At 32.2% G+C, this 18,934-nt stretch overlaps 2 protein-coding genes across 2 annotated transcripts; both read right to left on the bottom strand.

Moving 5' to 3' along the window:
• Window positions 1-1,863: 1,863 nt before the first annotated feature.
• LOC116033027 lies at window positions 1,864-3,150 on the bottom strand. The gene is made up of 2 exons (XM_031275780.1): window positions 2,768-3,150; window positions 1,864-2,238 (listed from the first exon to the last, which is right to left on the bottom strand). The coding sequence occupies exons 1-2, from the start codon at window positions 3,087-3,089 to the stop codon at window positions 2,021-2,023; spliced, it is 540 nt and encodes a 179-aa protein (XP_031131640.1). The 5' UTR covers window positions 3,090-3,150; the 3' UTR covers window positions 1,864-2,020.
• A 12,043-nt stretch (window positions 3,151-15,193) lies between these two features.
• Window positions 15,194-17,714, bottom strand: LOC116032296 (zingipain-1-like). Its single transcript, XM_031274794.1, has 2 exons — window positions 17,288-17,714; window positions 15,194-15,866 (listed from the first exon to the last, which is right to left on the bottom strand). Exons 1-2 carry the CDS (start codon window positions 17,712-17,714, stop codon window positions 15,268-15,270), a joined length of 1,026 nt encoding a protein of 341 aa, XP_031130654.1. The 3' UTR covers window positions 15,194-15,267.
• Between the last annotated feature and the right edge of the window lie 1,220 nt (window positions 17,715-18,934).

The raw sequence follows: 18,934 nt of genomic DNA on the forward strand, positions 1-18,934 counted from the left end.
TGCACATATTCAATTCTATTAGGGCTCACGTCATAGAATAAAAAAGGGAGCAAGAAATGCGCACACACTCACACCCAAAGATGCACATGTTCATTAGCTAATCAAGGAGAATGAAGTGATCGAAATAAACCTATTTTGGTTAAACAAGAAAAGACCTATTTTTGCTCACTATTTTAAGATATTTTTCAGATCTTTCTCTTATAGTTGGTTCTCTCTCTTAGCTATTTCAAATGAGAACAACCCCTCTTGTAAAAAGTGATGACGAATCAGAACCATTTATCAAGGTTTATCAATGGTTGGGGTTTTAGTAAAACAAAAAACAAAGATTCAATTTTATAATTATTATAAATTTTTATGCTTATAATATTTATAAAACTAATCCCGTCATTTTTTCCTTATATTTTAGTAATCGTCAACCATTGATCTACCAAATGAATGGACCATATCAGTATCACTTTTTAGCTAAAACCTGTTCTTAACTAAACCCTTCCATATCAGTATCACATTTTAATTAAAGGCCTTGTGGTCAAGTGGCATAATTGTGGCCCTTCTAAGTGAGAGGTCATAGGTTTAATTTCCATTGGGGCGTTGGCTCGTTGTGCTAAATACTACATTTTTATCTTAATTTATATCTAGATGGAGGAATGCCTTTTTACCTTAATTTATATCTTAGATGGAGGAATGCGATTAGTTGCGTTGACTTGTTGTGCTTCAGTAGGTTGAGAAAGTATGTATGAACAAATACTATATTGTAATAGTTTACAAACGTACAATCATAGTTATATAAATCCAAATTTTTACCTTAATTTATATATTAGATGGAGGAATGCGATTAGTTTGCATCATAAAATGATAGGATTGGCCTTGTCAATAGTTAGTATGCATGATTTGACCTTCATCCAATTAAGGTGAAATCATGACATAATTTTTATTGTAGGGAAAATTGTGTTTGGCGGTTGAGCTTTTTACTTCTTTAAATTTTGAAACACTTTAACAACGGATTAGTCTTTTTATTTTACTTTTTTAAATTTTGAAACACTTTAACAACAGACGAGTCTTTTTTATTATTATTATTTTTTTAAGTGTCAACCGACTTTAGGATTATAATTTTTTTAAGATCAGGTGCCTAAAGTCTCATATTTTTAAATGAACAATTTAAACGTTTGTTTTTAAAAATAACATAGGCCTAAAATCACCTGAATAATTACCACAATATCAAACTTTAGGCCTTTTTCACTTTGTCGCTTTAATTGACAAAGTACACAATGGGGTTAAAAAAAAAAAAGAAGAAAAACCTATATTACTCATCAAGAAAATCAATAAATTTTATTGTAGGTTGATAATATCATTCTCATTGGTCCCACTCCTCTCTTCTTTCTTCCCTTGTCTATATTTTAAAATTTGAATTTGCAATGAATGGTTTAGGTAGTCTTAAATTTTTTTTTCTGGAATGTTTAACCTTTTTTTTCTTGTCTACTGGATTATTATTGTTCACACAACATAAATATATTTCTAATCTTCTTCATCAAATCGATATGCATAATTGTAAACCAGTGCCTACTCTACTTTTTAAAAAAAGACAAAGACTCGTCTGTTGTTAAAGTGTTTCAAAATTTAATTTTACACTGAAAGTTTGAAGCTGTACGTGCGTGATCAATTATGAACCAGTGGAAAGATTGCAAATCAGTCCAAGCCAAATTTATTAAAAAAAAAAAAAACAAAAGCAAAAGATTGATAGTTTATTCAGCACCAACAACGGATAGTTTTCTTTGGATAACGAGGGAACCTAGCCCACAAAGGACCAATGATGTAAATCAGTCTAAATCAAGAAAGTCAATAAGCTGTTTTGATTAAGAGTCGAACTTGTAACTTGTGATTACTAATTCAATAGCCTGATCAATTAGGATGAGCTTGCGGAACAACATAAATTTATCGGTACATTAGATGGATTGGAATGTAGAATCCAAAAAACATAAAAATAAAAATTCAGACGCCATATGAATCAGTGGGTACATATAGATCAGATTTTACCATGAGAGAGCGCGATGATAATAACGTAGATAACAATGAATATCATAGTGTGAATGAACATAGCCTTGCCATTGGTCTTCTCGGTTTTGAACTCCAACTTTCGATTGTTTCCCGGCCACTGGAAAATCAGACCCGGTTGCAGCAGATAAAAGAGCACCGCTCCGATTACCAACGGTGACCACCCACCCATGTATCTCTTGCTTTCACCTGTACATTCCCAATATACAATTAATACGCCATCTATATATACAATTATATCCATATAACTTGAGTAACATGGAAAACCCACGACCCTACTAAAATTACTTTGTGATTCTAATTGATAAAAGATAAACAAATTTGGGTTGTCTATAATTGACCAGATCAAATTAAAAAGATTAATATGTCTACTAATAGTAGTCACACTTGCAATCTTGTGGTTATCAAGTCAATATAAATTGTTTATATAACTTAACAGTAAAAGAGAAGTGTGTGAGTCCTGCACGGGATATAGTTCAGTGGTAGAAAGGTTGAGAGTAGGTATAGTACTCAACAAATATCTGAGAGTTCAAATTGTTAATGGAAGAGATTCTCAACTTTATAAAAAATGTAGCATTTCAACCTTACCTCACTGAGGCATGTCCTGCAATTTACATTCTCTTATCCAACCCAACCCAGAATAGTGGGTTGTGGCCAGGACCATTAGGTTTGGGATTCAAAATTAAAAGGAAGTGTGTGATTGTTAAGATATAGTTACCGCAGTTTTGAGAGTGGGGTTGGACTATAGAATCACTCATCTCAGCACGATTCGCTATCCGGTCCACAGATTCAAGAATTGGAGTGGAACTCTGATCCGGTGCCGGTGGTGTAGTCTTAGTGGGCGGCGCCGGTGATGAATTAACCTCTGGGGTCTCCGTCTTAGTTTCAACCTCGGAATTGTCGTTGCCGAATTGTTTACGCGGAGGTTTAATTGGCCTCTCTGGCCTGAAGTTATATTCGGCAGCGGCTTGAGATGCCCATGCCCCAAACAGGAAAAGGGCTGCAAGAACAGCCAATCTGAAATCAAAACTAAGGACCATAGAAGATATATAGTTAATTAGTATATATATATATATGATGATATGGAATGAGTGATGTATATATATGTGTTTTGATTAATGAGTACGATGAGAATGCTCTGGATGTGATAGCTATTTATAGGTAAGGAAAGAGTAACATAAAGCTTGCCAACAAAGTAAAGCCAACTAGCCAAGTTGATGTATTATTGCAAGGCACAATAATATAGTTTTTTTTTTTAATAAGAATTTTTTAACGAGTTGACTACAATGTCAACTTAAAGTAATAGTATTTTATTATGTTATTTAGTTAAACTTCTCAAAATAATATTAACATGGGTTATGAGTTTTGTGTAAGACCGTCTCACGAATCCTTATTTATAAGGCGGGTCAAGTCAAATTGAAAATGGAAATATAAATTAAAACTTGTGTTAAAAATGTAATTAATACTAATCAATAATAATAAATTGTTTATTACTTATAATGGTAATTGTAATACTTTTCACGAAAAATATAATATTTAGAAGTTGAACTCTTATGAGAAAAAATGTAAGAGCATCCACACTAGTTGATTCGTTATAACTGAAGTTGAGCTCTTATGAGAAAAAATGTAATATTTAGAAGTTGAGCTCTTATGAGAAAAAATGTAAGAACATCCACACTAATTGATTCATTATTAGTTATAACGTTTATCATAATAATAAACCTATAATCTCAACCATATGTATTAGACTATTAGAAAAGCAGGTCAAATGCGTTTAAAGCCACTATGGTATTGTTCTTTTTTCTTTTAACGAGGTTTTCTCATCGCCCTGTGACCCTAGCCGACAAATAACCATAATGAGGTAAACCAGCCTAGGTTATTCATAATTGACCAATATGGTATTGTTGACAATAAAAGTTGAAGGACAGAGAGGCAACTATAAACATTAGCTTGCAGCTTTAACAGTAATGGCAACTTGGTCTTCTACCCGAGTAAACGGTTGACGTGGTCAGTTGACAGTTGTTGTCCAAATTGGCTGAACCATTTTAGCATTAGGTGCACAATAAATCAGTAATGTCCTATTTTCATCTACCTCACGATGGACTACCATTTTCGTGGGTTTTTACTGGTTGGATTGTAAAATATGTCGGTCAAATTTCTCTAGTCCTAATTCACTTTTATCGATTGGTGTTTTATAAGTCGATTCGTGAGTTAGTTTAAGAAAGTATAAAATGTTAAAACAAATAATTTTGACTTATATCAATAAAAAATAAATAGAATTAATTCTATTTTGATCTTAAATTTATGTGTCATTTTATATATATTTTTTATAACATCTCTTATTAGTCCTAGTATTATTGTGGTTTTTGACTATTTTTGTCTTCCGTCAACCCCTGTTTAAATGACATTAAATATGAATGCATTTCGATCTTTTTTTTTTTTTAAATACAAAGTAGGTTGACTCGCTATATTTTTATTTTTATTTTTATTTTGAAAAAAAATACATAATTCATGACTAGAGTCGGGTGTCTTCTACAATTGCAATATGTGCCTCCGCGGTAGTGAAATGACACATATAGATCTATGACCAAAAAATGAATTAATACTTAAAATTGAATAGACTAAAATGCCTTAATATTTAATGTAATTTAAACAAGTTTGTTGATGGAGAATAAAAATTGGTCATGTTAGAATAATACTAAGATCAAAAAAGAAATTAACTAAAAGTGAAATGTCGATCACCTATAAATTTAGGATGAAAAATGCAATTAACTCAAGTCACATGGGAGGTCATGGGTTCGAGCCCTTGAGACAGTATTGACTCTTTGTGCTTATGAGGTTGAGAAAGTAATTATGAACAGATATTACATTGTAACCGAGTCAATAATACTAAAATAAACCTCAAAATAACTGCGTTATGCAAGTCCAATTATTACTTATTAATTATTATATAAAAAATAAATCTGTGCATGTAATCTTAAAAAATTGGTGGAAATCATGAAACTGAAGTATCTTCAATTCAGTACGACTACTGTCATCTATATCTATATGTACATCAATTACGAAAATCAACATCTATTAATAATTATAGTGACTAAATCTTTAAAAAAAAAATAGATTAAAATATTATATGGTTTACCATTGTCGTGGTGCTTTTAAATGTATCCTGCAAATATCCGTACACAGTTCAGGCATGACAAATTGACAATCAATTACGGCATCTCCTCATCTTTGTCTTTTTTTTTTTTTTTTTTTTTTAAATATTATTGACTCTGTTACAATGTAGTATACTAGTATCTGTTCATTTTTGCCCTCTCGAAATAAACTCATCATAAAAGTTTACAGATTTACTCCAATTGCAATATGTAATTATTGAATCCAATATTATTGCATAGAGGCTAGGAGTTTTGCTATTAAACAATAAATGCATCCTTTATAATGCAAGTTTATAATAATGAAGTAATATTAAGACTAATTGTAGATGCTTGCACGGGCCACGGGCAGCTTAGCGGGATCTTGGGTGTTGAATTGTGAACAAGTACACATGATCGAGTCTTAATAGTAGCAATGTAAAAATTTCACTCAATGTGATCGGTTACATCCATGTTCCAGACACGGGTCCTCCTATGTCATGTGCCGGTGAGTCACTATGATTTTATCATTAATTGTAAAGAGATTATAATTTTGTTTACTGCGCACAAGCCACAAAGAGTCCCTCATTTGAGAGGTTGTTACTGGTGATAAGATTTAATTTTTAATTTTCTGCGACAAATTTTACCTTTGTGATAAGTTGGGCAGTCGGACTGCTTGATCCCTTGTTATTTACCCGAGTAGAAGGGATCGGGGCAACTACATACAAACATTAAAGAATGGACTTTAAGGATGTCAAGTGGCAAATGAGTTGCAGTTACTTGACCCCCTTGTTATTTACCCGAGTAGAAGGTTTGAAGTGGTCAATGGTCGAAGTCGTGTGAAGTAATTTTAGTTATTTATAATTTAGAACTTATTTAGAATACTAGTTTTATATGCGCATTGAATTGAGTTAATGTCCAATGTTTATATTTAAATAAATATTTGAAAGTACATTAATGCAAGATTATATAGGAGAAGTTTATACATGGGTAATTGAATGTCGAATTTTTTTATTTAAATATCTAACTCAAAGTATATGAATCCAAGATAATATAGAAAATTCATTATAATTATTACTAAAATAAATGTTTGCAACCTTGTAAAATTGATAGACTAAATATTTGATCTAAAAATGATAGTCTAAATAAATACTACATTTAGTTTGAATTTTTCTAAGTGTTCTTAATTCCCTTTTGAGTAATATTGTCATTTTCTTCATCTTTACTATTTGTTACGTTCTCTTCCTTTTTGTTGGTAGTGTGTTATTTGCAATTCGGTTATTGTATTGGTAGAATAGATGACAACGTCATGCAATGAGATTATGATATAGGAGCTATGGACTTTCCTTTAGGTGTTCTGCTTGGGTTTATTTGGTTCGACTATTATTGTTGAATGAGTTATTGTGGATAAAGAAATCTCTAGTTTAAGAAAAAAGAATAAATAAATTAATACAAATTTGAAAATATAAAATATTATGTATTCCAAAGATATTAAAAGGTAGTTTCTCGCTTCAATTTGCTGGATAATGGGTTATTTGAGTACTTTCATTGTCAACAAATCCCCAAACTAGTTAATATGATTGGTTTCAAACTATTCTTTTTTATTTTTTTCATGGTATTAAAAAAATACATATGTATCATTTTTTGGTGTAACTTCTAATTTATTTAATTCAATAAGAGTAAAATAGAGTTATTGCACTTCAATTTGTTGGGTTATTTGAGTACTCTCTTTGTCAACCAATCCCCAAGTAGTTAATATAATTAGCTTCAAATTATTTTTTAAAAAAAATTTCCATAGTATTAATAAAATACTTGGTAAATAAATATATAACATTATTTTGTACTATAACTTTGATATTTAATTACAAGATATTGTAAAAATAAGATAATGAACGATGTAATGAATATTAATTGATAAATTTGAATATAAAGAATCTTTGCATGAGAGAAAATAAAGACAATATAACTAATGAAATTATTTCTCTTATTTAATTTAATTTTTTGATAATGAATAATTTTTTCAAATAAAGGTATTGTAGACACATAATTCTAAATTAAAGAAATACATATGTATAGTATCATTTTTTGTTGTAGTTACTAATATATTTAATTTAATAAGAGTAAAATAGAGTGAGAAATTTAATTATGTCAAATTTGATTGAGAAGAGGTTCGAACCTAGGACCTTTCTTATAGAATTAATGGGTAAGTTAAAAGTTAACGAAATATTAACAGAGAAGATAATATTTAACGGAAAACTTAACGTATAATCATAAAAGTAAGGTTAAATTAGGTAATCTCTATTAATAATATTAATCTGAATTATCTTAACCATGTATTTGATTATATAATTCATCTGAACCGTCCATTTGATTAAATAATTTGACCGCCATTTTTTCTACCCATTTTAGGCCTAACTCTCTTTGGCTTTTATTAGTATAGTAGATATTTTGTTGTTTTCAAGTTCTATTATTGCTTAGTTTTGCATATAATTAGGGTTTGTTGCATGATGAAAATACTTAATGATAGGATTTAGATTTTTTTTTTAATAAAAGCATGGTTACATTGCAGTAGGCGCTAAGCGCTCTAGTCAGGCGATAGAGTAGCGCCTAGTACCTAGGCACTGCCTAAGCGGCTACACTGAAGAGGCGCAAAAGAGGCCTGAGGTGCAGTCATGCGGTTACATCTGAGTCGCTCATCAAATCTAGACCAACGGCTCAAATCTAGCCGCCCTTACCTGCAACGAAAATAATGTCGTCCGTGCCGAAGAATGCAAATTCGAATAAATTTCTGTTTTCTTTTTTTTTTTTTTTTAGATTTCCAGATTGCTTCAATTCGAAACAAGCTGGAGGATTAAAAAAAAACAAATAAATACTAGTCTGTAATAATAATTAGGGCTAGAAAGGGTGGGAATAAAAAGGAAATTAAACCAGTGAAGAGGGAGGACTGAATGGTGAAAACGATGATGGAGAAAATGGCAGCTGCAAAGAGCAGATGAAGAAAAGTTGGCCTCCAACTGCTTCTATTGTTGCTAGATGGCCCCCCCGATGCGAGCTTTGGAGCTCTTGTCATCATCATCATCTTCCTCCACTCATTCTATTTCTATGCTCAGTCGCCGACTGTAACACTCGCCGCCAGAAATGGATTCTTGAAATAGAATTACTAATTGATTTAAATAAAATGAGTATTTTTGTTTAGTACTCCAGTAAATATAAAATAGCTAGACTCAAGAAAATAAATAAATATTTTTTTAAAACACTCATAATTTTGTGACTATATATATATTGAGCAAATTCCGTTTCTTCAACTATTGTGGCATTGATATATTTAATCCTACTATTTTAACTTTGTCATATTACATCAATGACTTTCATTTGATTGTCATCATTTAGGCCAATTACCAATAGTCTGACTACTTAAGGCTAATCTAAGTGTTAATCAAATAGTTAAGTGATAAACCCAATTAAGTGGTTAACATTTAATTTTCTAAATGAACATTCACTAAACTACTCACAGAACTATCAGTATATAGTGATTCGCACAATTAAAAGGCAGGTAACCAAATGAAAGCAGTAAAGAACACTCAAGATTTGATAACCTGGTTCGGAGAGAGTTCATAATCCTAAATCTGGGGGGGGGGGGGGGGGGGGGGGCATCCCATGAAAAGGCGGCTAAACTCTCCATTAACTTCAAAACAGAGATTCAACAAATCAACTAGAAAATTAAAGTGTGAAGAACTCAATTGACAACGTTAAGGACTTAGCTATCTAGGTTGAAGAGTTCTCAATTTGATGAATTGGCTAACGATATTTTGATCTCCAAAATTAAGGTCCCCGTAAATTGCAGCTTACTTTGACTCCAATCAATTCCATGTTGATTATCCACCCTTGACCAATAAAGATTGATGAGACTTGAGTTGAGTGTGATTTCTAATCAGCTTCAGTGAACATGATTAAGTCATCAGTTTTGCTCAAAGAAACCTCTAAGTGGATTGACTTCTCTTTGTAAATTTTAAGAAAAACCTCTCATTTGAAGAATAACAGATACCCTTTATATGTGTGATCTTCGAACTGCCTTGAATTAGTCGCTTGAACAATCTTCAAGCTGGTTCAGTCTACATTTTGCATGCTTGAGTAGTGAACAGCTGCTTTGTTCCACAAAACTTTAACAATAGAGATGAGTAGAAAGTGAATCTTCAATTCATAATATTTTTCCAAGTCATTTTATTAACAGTTGTCTCATCCACCATCTAGTCAATGCGGAGCAACATAAATGGGTCTTTCGGACAAGCTTTATTAAGATATGTATAGTCAGCGCACATGTGCCAAATAGGTGGCTTGGGCACCAACACCACATTGACTAACCATTTTAATTGGGTATTTTATCTCACGAATGTGCTCGATTGCCATTAAGGTCTCACCCTCCTTGATCATGAAGTCCCTCAGATTGATCGATATATGCCTTTTCTTTTACATGACTTGCTTGTGATTCAAATCGACAACCCATCTACGTGTGATAATTGCTCGGTCGACTCCTTGCATATCCTCTGGTCCCCAAGCAAAGATGATTTTGTACTCCCAGAGCACTCAGATAATCGCTTCCCTTAATTCACAGGTTGCCCGACCCTGATTCTCACCCGTCTATCATGGTGGTTAAGATCAATCTCTATTTTCTCCAACTCAATGGCTGGTTATGGTCGCTCAACCAGTACCTCTTTCTTTGACTAACAAGAGATAGTATGAACATGCGTCTCTTTGCTCCCCATCTTTTTGCAAGCTTGAAGATAACATGCTCTGGCTGTCTGATTCCTCCTCTCGACACTCCGCCTGACTCCTCCTCTCACCATTCCACCTGACTCCTCATCTCGCACTACAAAAAGCGCCTATATAATGACGAATTTTACGATGGAACTATTCTATTGTTAAATTAGCAACGGAATAGCGACAACTTAGCAACGAATTTGAATTTCTGCGTTAAATAGACATTTATCGACAGATTAACAAAAGATTTGCGATGGATATTGCAACTAAATATTTTCATTGTTCTAATATTAGTGACAAATTTTGATGCAAAAATTCTTGCAGGCAGACTCCAAAATTTTAATAATTTTAATTGTTACAGTTTAGCAACGAATTTGTACCAATAATTCTTATTATATTTTAAGCAGTAGGGTAACAAACCGCCATGTGTTAACTCTACAAACTCCTACATCATTGATCCCTTTGACTATCCTCATATAACCATTCTCGCCCCAACCGGTTCCCCATGAATTCTTCAGCAACCAATAGTTCACTCCATCATTGCTTGTTCCATACTTAATGACCGTCACAGCGTGGGTGCCTCCAGAGCCACAGTTGCCGGTGCCGTTGTAGCCGGTGAAAACTCTCTAGTAGTGCCTGACCAATGCTTCGTCTAATAAGGCTAACCTTAACCCAGCAAGTTTCTCTCACTTTCTAAAATGTGTCCCACTTCTACATCATCAAATTTACAAATTCTCTACTATTTATTTTACATCCCTACAAATTTATCTCACTTTCTAAAATGGGACCCACTTTCATTTTATATTATATATATAATAATAAAATAATAAAAAGAAATCAAAAAGTAAAAAAATGTAAAAAAGAAAAAGAAATCTAAGTGGTATGCCATGTCATTTAGAAAGTGGGTAAAATTTTAGGGATAAGGTCAACCTAAGAGTCCAGTTGAGACAAGCTGGTTTTGTGTGGATTTGACAAAGATGAGACAAAAATGTGTAAGAATAAAAATATAGACTAAAATGTGTAAAGTACTATCCTCATTAATTTCTTCAAATTCTCATTAAAGTTTGTGAGAAGAAGGTAATGAGATTACCTTCTTTTTTTAAAAAAAAATTAATAAAATAAAATAAACTGACAGAGGAGAGAGAAGAAAACTGACAGCGCAATCATCAAGCTTAAGCTCACGTGCACAGTACAAATTTTATTGATTGATTGATTTATTTTTAATATTATTATTATATTATTATTATTATTAGGAGTACTGTAGTGTATTATTATTATTATTATTATTATTATTATTATTATTATTATTATACAAAAGACAATTTAAAAATTTAAAATCTTTTTAATGTGATTATTTTTTTAAAAAACTTTATGTTGTTAATTAATATTTAATAAAATAAAAATTAAAAAAAAATCGAAGTAATAAAAATTGCAAGGGTTGTATTTTAATTAAATATAAAATTAAATTAATAAGGATGCTTATCAAACTGTATGAATTCTTTAATTACTGTGAAGATCTTATAATCACATATATTAAACAAATTAATGGTGTAAGAAGGCAATAACGGTCCAGGTTCACACACACTCACTCAGGCAGGCACGGGAGCTAGCCAGGGATAATCGTCACTTGTGAGTATCGAACCCGGGTTCTCCCATATTACATTCTTCTTAACTTGTGAAAAGAATGCAATTGCATTGCCTTTCTTTGTGGCTTTCCTGGCCAAACCAAAAGAAAATAAAAGAAGGTGCTACCATTACCTTCTTTCAAATAAGGTTTTGAAAAGAAGGTAATGGCATTGGTACTTTATATATTTTTGTCTAGGATTTTTAATCTACACATTTTTGTCCAAATGATGTCAAATCCACACATTTAAAGCAATGACTCATTTGTGACGGCCCAACAGAGAAAATTGAATTGATAAATCAAACTGGTTTAAGACACATGGTGGAACTGAACTCCTCATTTGTTAAATCAGTAAATTGATTAATGCCAAGTTTGTAAGTAAGATGGGTGCCAGCCTTATTGAATGATTCAATAAACTTCACATTTTCTTTGAAGATTTTGAACCGCTTTGCCTTCTCTGCGTCATCTTTGTATGAACGCCCATAGCGAACCATCCACTCCTTATGGCGCTCCAACATGGAAACTTCTTGAGATGCCCACGCCCCCGCCAGGAAAAGGGCTGCAAGAATCAATCTGAAATCATAGCTGGGGGCAGCCATGAGATATATATAATATGTGTTTTAATCAATGGAGATGAGATTATTATGAGAAGGCTCTAAATGTATTAGCTATTTATAGGAAAACAAACTCGCTCTGTACAATATATTGAGTCGTTTTTCCGGCTTATTTTCTGTAGAGTATTCGCAATGATCTTGCAAGTTCATGCAATTAACTAGCTTGTTCATATTAAGGCTCCTTGATAATTATAGTCTTTGGCTCTAAATAAAATAAGGGAAAATAGTCAAACTTCCATTTAGCTTTATATGGAAAAACAATTGGACTTGTGGGGACTGTTTACTAAAAACTGTTTTCTGTTTTTTGACTTTTAATACTCAAAACAAAAAGAAAACACAACTTTTATAAATATATGTTGACATTCTCACAAAATTAAATTGCATAATTCAAATCATAATATTATGCACTTAATTTTAATTATATGCATAAAACAAAGTCATTAAAAATATGAATATAAAATCAAATATTCATACTCAATCAAAGTGGGCATCACAATCCAAAACCAATAATGATAACAATGTTACGACATATTGATTCCTCATTTCAAAAATCGATAACCGTTATTACTGTAATAATGCTTATGTAACAGTAACAATTGAACAATCAATTTCCCTAATCGTAACCCCTGATATTTAATAGCAATAACTATAAAACGTTACAAAATATTATCACTATTAACACATATGTTTTGGATCAAATCAAATCGTTTCAATTCAAATCATACTATCAAGATCCTGATGATAGTAACGGCACAAATCATTGATCCATCGGTTCAAAAACCAATAATAGTTATTGCTATATTAATTCCAATAATTATTACATCGCAGTAATAACGAAATAATCAATTTTTTTAATCGTAACCGTACAAAATTTAATATTAATAATAATAATTATTATTAAATGTTACTTAATATCATCAATTAATATTACCATAAAAGTTGTGGACAAGCAAATTCAAAGAAATTTGAAAATATGATTCTTAAAATCATAATCGAAATTATTGCGGTAAGACTGAAAAGGAAATAATCTCCAATTTGTCAAAAACATATGCATTTTTCCAAAACTGTGATACAAAATCACACTCCATAATTAAAAATATTATCAAATTACGACAAAATTTCAATGAATAGTCATAATAATCACATAATATTATAACAATTAATAGATTTAAAATGGAAAAACAAATTGCTAAAATTGCAAGCTTTTAAAACATTTTTCGGGAAAATTTTAAAACTCAATAAAAATAATCCGAAATACTTTAATGAAAAATATAATAACCAATTTATGAGTAAAATGGTGATAGTAAAAAGAGGATGTAAATGTTGTTCCGCTGAAGATTGAGACTATGGCACGTATTCGTGTGAATTATAAAATTCTAGGTACTAAAGTATTGGAGTTCACTAGAATCCAAGTAAATGATGATTAAGTATGGAAATGATGATTAGGTAATAAGAATGCAAATTAAATGAGGGAAAAACTATATGAAAAAAGAATTGGTCAGATTAGGGTTATTGCAATCTCTAACAAACTTAGAATTAAGGGGAAAACAATTAATCAAGGGATTTATTGTCTTTGGCTCTAAATAAAATAAGAAAAAATAGTCAAACTTCCATTGAACGATGAAAAAACAATTGGACTTCTTAACTTTTTTTTTTTTTTTTTTTTTTTTTTAGAATGGACTTCATAACTTTTAAAATTTTCAATTGAACGTAACTAACTCTTCAATTTAATTCAATTGAATTGATAATTTATTAAATTGATATAATTAATTTAAGAGTTAATTTCATAAATGGTCTTTCGACTATTAACTTTTACTAATTTTTGTTCTCGATTTTTAATTTGACCAAAGTTGATCCCTTAACTATTGATTTTGTACCAATTTTGGTCCTTCTGTTAAATATATGTTAAATAGGTGTTAAAATTGAGGGTAGAAATGTAAAAACCAAATATTTGAGCCTTTTATATATTACTGCAATGTAATATATATTCCGTAATAATTTTTTTTGGGACTAAACTCATCTATCACTTTGATTACCAAATTTTCATTAAAAAAATGACAAATTAGAACAGTAAAAAATTAACACAGAATAAAGCAATAAAAAAAACACCTAATACAACAATAAAATATATAATAACACTCCACATCTAGTTAGATAATTTACAAAAAAAAAAAAAAAAAATTATTACGGAGTATTAACACCTTTTACATTTCTACGGTAATATATAAAAGGTAGTAATATATAAAAGGCTCAAATATTTAGTTTTACATTTTTGCCCTCAATTTTAACACCTATTTAATATATATTTAACAGAAAGACCAAAATTGGTACAAAATCAATAGTTAAGAGACCAACTTTGGTCAAATTAAAAGTCGAGAACAAAAATTGGTAAAAGTCAATAGTCGAATGACCATTTATGGAATTAACTCTTAATTTAATTGACAGGTAAAAAATTTAAGATGGTAACTAATAATTAAATCTTTTTTAAAAATTAAAAATTAAAAAAAAAGAAAAAGAAGAAGAATGATTTGCTTCTTCGTCGACAGAAAAGTCAACTATTTTCTCAGTCAGTGGACGAAATAGCCAACCGTCCAATTGGATGGAAAACCCATGTCTGACTTATCCATCCAACCTTCTTCGGGATGAAGAAGCCTTGGCAGCTTCTTCGTCTAGTTCTGGGCGAAGAAGCCCTGGGGCTTCTTAGTCCAATTGGATGGAAAAGTCGGCTACAGTTTCTTTATCTATGTTTCTTTTTATTTTTTAATTTAATTTATTTATTACATCAATATTTTTACAGGTTACTTTTAGGTAACTTATTATTTATTTTAGTTGCATCAAAACCAAGTTAATGTATTTAATTACAACTTTTTAAAGTTGATAAATATAATTGTTTTCTTTTTAAATTTCATATATTTATAAAAGGTTTTAGGTTGATTAGTAAGTAAAGATTTAACCACAAACCATGGTGGCATCAACAAACATGAAAGCATGGCAGTTGGATTTGATGCTTGCAAAAGTTTTTACACATTTTGTCGAGTTTTATTTGATGCTTGCAAAAGTTTTACATTGCAACAATAATTGTTTGTAATATTTAAGCAATTGGATAAAAAGCCGATAAGTTAACGGCACAAACTCCATCAGCACTGATCCCTCTGGCCATCTTCATATAACCATTCTCACCCCAATCTGTTCCCCATGAATTCTTCACCAACCAATAATCCTCTCCGTCATCGCTCGTCCCGTACCCAATGATCGTCACAGCGTGGGAGACTCCGGACCCGCAGTCGTCGCCGCCGCTGTAGCCGGTGAAAACTCCGCCCGCGTATTGCCTGAACAGTTGGCCATCTATAATGATTCCGGCCGAGACAGGCTGCTCTTTGACGGCCGAAAGAAGAGAAATTTCGTCGGGATACGTTGCTTCGTAGTCTATAATGATGGTGGGTGGGTGGCCAATCTTTTTTGTGTCGCAGCTGTGCTGAACGCCGTCGTACGGGTAGTCCGACTCCGCCGCGACGCCGCCGCCGCCGCTTATTATGTATTGGTACGCCTCATCTCTGGATCCGCCGTTGCAGCCTTTATTTTTGACGTTGCAGTCGATGAGTTGCTGTTCCGACAAGGATATTAATTGCCCAGTTTTGATTTCGTTTATTCCTTCTATGGTCGCCACCACAGAAAACGCCCAGCCACTACCTGTTCCGATTCATATTTTCATGCAATCAAACAACAAAACAAATATTTTTAGTTTTGTCGTTTCCCAAACCAATAAGCACGTGTTTGAAAACCCGAAGAATGATTTTTGAGAATTATTTTATGGGTTTTCCGAGTTTGGTAAGAGAAAAATACTAAAGTCAATGGAAATTGATTTCCGGTAAAAATAAAAATAAAAATAAAAACAAAGCCAATATTTAGAAAATGACTTTCTTTTTTTTTGGAAATCATTTTCCATCACAGTCTGCTCCATCCCCGGACGAACCCATAACAATGATTTCCGTTGGAAATCAGTTTGAAGCGGGAAACCAGATTTGATTTCCGGCTTCTATATATATATTTTTTTAATGAAATAATTTACTATTGTTCATTTCTTTTATTGTTTATAAATAAGACAAATTTTTTTATGAAACCAATGTTCAATTATACAATTAAATGAACCAAATACACCAAGACAATTTCCTGAAATGCAACCAAACATTAGAAAAGAAAATATTTTCTAAACACACCCTATTATCTTGCCCACAAAAAGGTCCCTATACTCCGACCTGACATAATTGTGGAGGGGTAATATGGTAAATTATACCGATCAGACTCCATGCTACCTTGCACTGTACATGTAACCTAGTCTATATATATAGATGTAATTCATGGTTACCACATCAACCATAGTAACTAATCTCTCGATGAATTGTAAGCACATTAGAGAGTAAGACAACTGGCCTAAAGATCTACGACTACTTGTCCTAGTTCACTCTTAAAGGTGCATGCATACAATTTAGAAAAAAAGATTAGTCACTATGTCACTATATTCAATGTGTGTATGTCCTCACATTGATAGTACCGTAGTTCGGTCTGTGCACTTTTATGCAATATTATATACACTGATACTCAAAACCACACGCAACCAGACAAGTGCACACACACCACCAAATCAGTACACATACCTGGCATTCAAGACCACAAGACAACCAGACAAGTGCATACATACCACTAAGTTAGTACACACGATATTGTATAAAAGTGCACACACCAAATTACTGTCCACGGATAAAAAAGCTCTAAAAATAAATAAATAATATAAGCATAATAAATGGAATATTCTACATGAATAATCCTATTCAACCATAAATACATTCCTAAAATCAAGTATAATATCCTAATCAAATTCTATCTCTAATTAAATCCTATGTATATTAATCCAACAATATATGTCTGATTGTCTGAATCAATACATCCACTCAAATCTGTGCATCAAAAGGATAAGATTTGTCCTAACTATCCTCCTTAAGGTGCCCCTCATTTGAATATATATATATATATAATATATATATATAAAATCCTAAATGGAAATTAAAGTGAATCCTTAATGGAAATTAAAGTGTGTAATTTTTAATAGTTACCGCCGCAGGTTGCTCCTTGGTTTTTGACATCAGTCACAGCACCCATCTCTCTCCAGTCCAAATGATCTGGAATTTGATCCAAACTCACATTCAGAAAGGAAACTGGTTTTGAAGGCTTAGGGCGTGGGGATGCCTTCTCGTCACAAAACATGGTGGAACTAAACTCCTCATTTGTTAAATCAGTAAATTGATTAATGCCAAGTTTGTAAGACAGATTGCCAGCCTTATTGAATGATTCAATAAACTCCACGTTTTCTTTGAAGATTTTGAATCGCTTTGCCTTTTCTGCATCATCTTTATATGAACGCCCATAGCGAACCATCCACTCCTCATGGCGCTCCAACATGGAAACTTCTTGAGATGCCCACGCCCCCACCAGGAAAAGGGCTACAAGAATCAATCTGAAATCACAGCTGGGGGTAGCCATGAGAGATATATAATATGTGTTTTGATCAATGAAGATGAGATAATTATGAGAAGGCTCTAAATGTATTGAGTATTTATAGGAAAACAAACTCACTCTATACAATATATTGAGTCATCTTTCCGGCTTATTTTCTGCAGAGTATTCGCAATGATCTTGCAAGTTCATGCAACTAACTTGTTCAAATTAAGGAATAAGGCTCCTTGATAATTATTATCTTTGGCTCTAAATAAAATAAGGGTAAAATAGTCAAACTTCCGTTGAACAATTGACGAACCCACTCCCATAATCCATGTGGGAGTGTAAACTGGGACACCGGGTGTCACTAGACCCAAGGTCTTTGGCAACTCTTTAATTTAATTCAATTGAATTGATAACTTGTTAAATTAATGTAATTAATTCAATTGACGGGTAAAAAAAAATTTCAAAATGATAACTAATAATTAAATCTTTTTTAAAAATTAAAAATTAAAATAAAAGGGAAAAAAATTGTCTGCTTCTTTGTCAACGGAAGAGTCAACTATTTTCTCCGCCGTCTAGTGGACGAAATAGCCGAAAAAGTCAACTATTTTCTCCGTCTAGTGGGCGAAATAGCCGGCCATCCAATTGGATGGAAAAGCCATGTCTTTCTTCTCGGCGGCTTCTTAGTCTAATTGGATGGAGAAGTTGGCTATCGTTTCTTCGTCTAAAAAGTCAACTATTTTCTCCGTCTAGTGGGTGAAATAGCCGGCCATCCAATTGGATGGAAAAGCCATGCTTTCTTCTCGGCTTCTTAGTCTAATTGGATGGAGAAGTTGGCTATCGTTTCTATGTTTCTTTTTATTTCTTAATTAGATGGTTGGGGCGGCTTCTTAGTCTAATTGGATGGAGAAGTTGGCTATCGTTTCTATGTTTCTTTTTATCGTTTCTTCTTAGTCTAATTGGATAGATATGTTTCCTTTTATTTTTTAATTCCTACTGAAGCACAAAGACTCAGTATCGCCTCCACTGAGACTCGGACCTACCCCCTTCCATATTGGGTTTATCGAGGCAAACCCCACTCCTCTTCCGAGTATGTGAGTAAACCCTCGCCCTGTGATCCTAGCCGGCAAAGGACCACAAGGAGGTTAACCAGCCTAGGTTAGTTATCGCCTCCACTAATTTAATTTATTTATTATATCAACATTTTTACAGGTTATCTTTAGGTAACTTATTATTTAGTTTAATTGCATCAAATTGACAAG

This window comes from Ipomoea triloba, chromosome 10, assembly GCF_003576645.1.
Source record: "Ipomoea triloba cultivar NCNSP0323 chromosome 10, ASM357664v1".
Taxonomy (NCBI): Eukaryota; Viridiplantae; Streptophyta; class Magnoliopsida; order Solanales; family Convolvulaceae; genus Ipomoea; species Ipomoea triloba.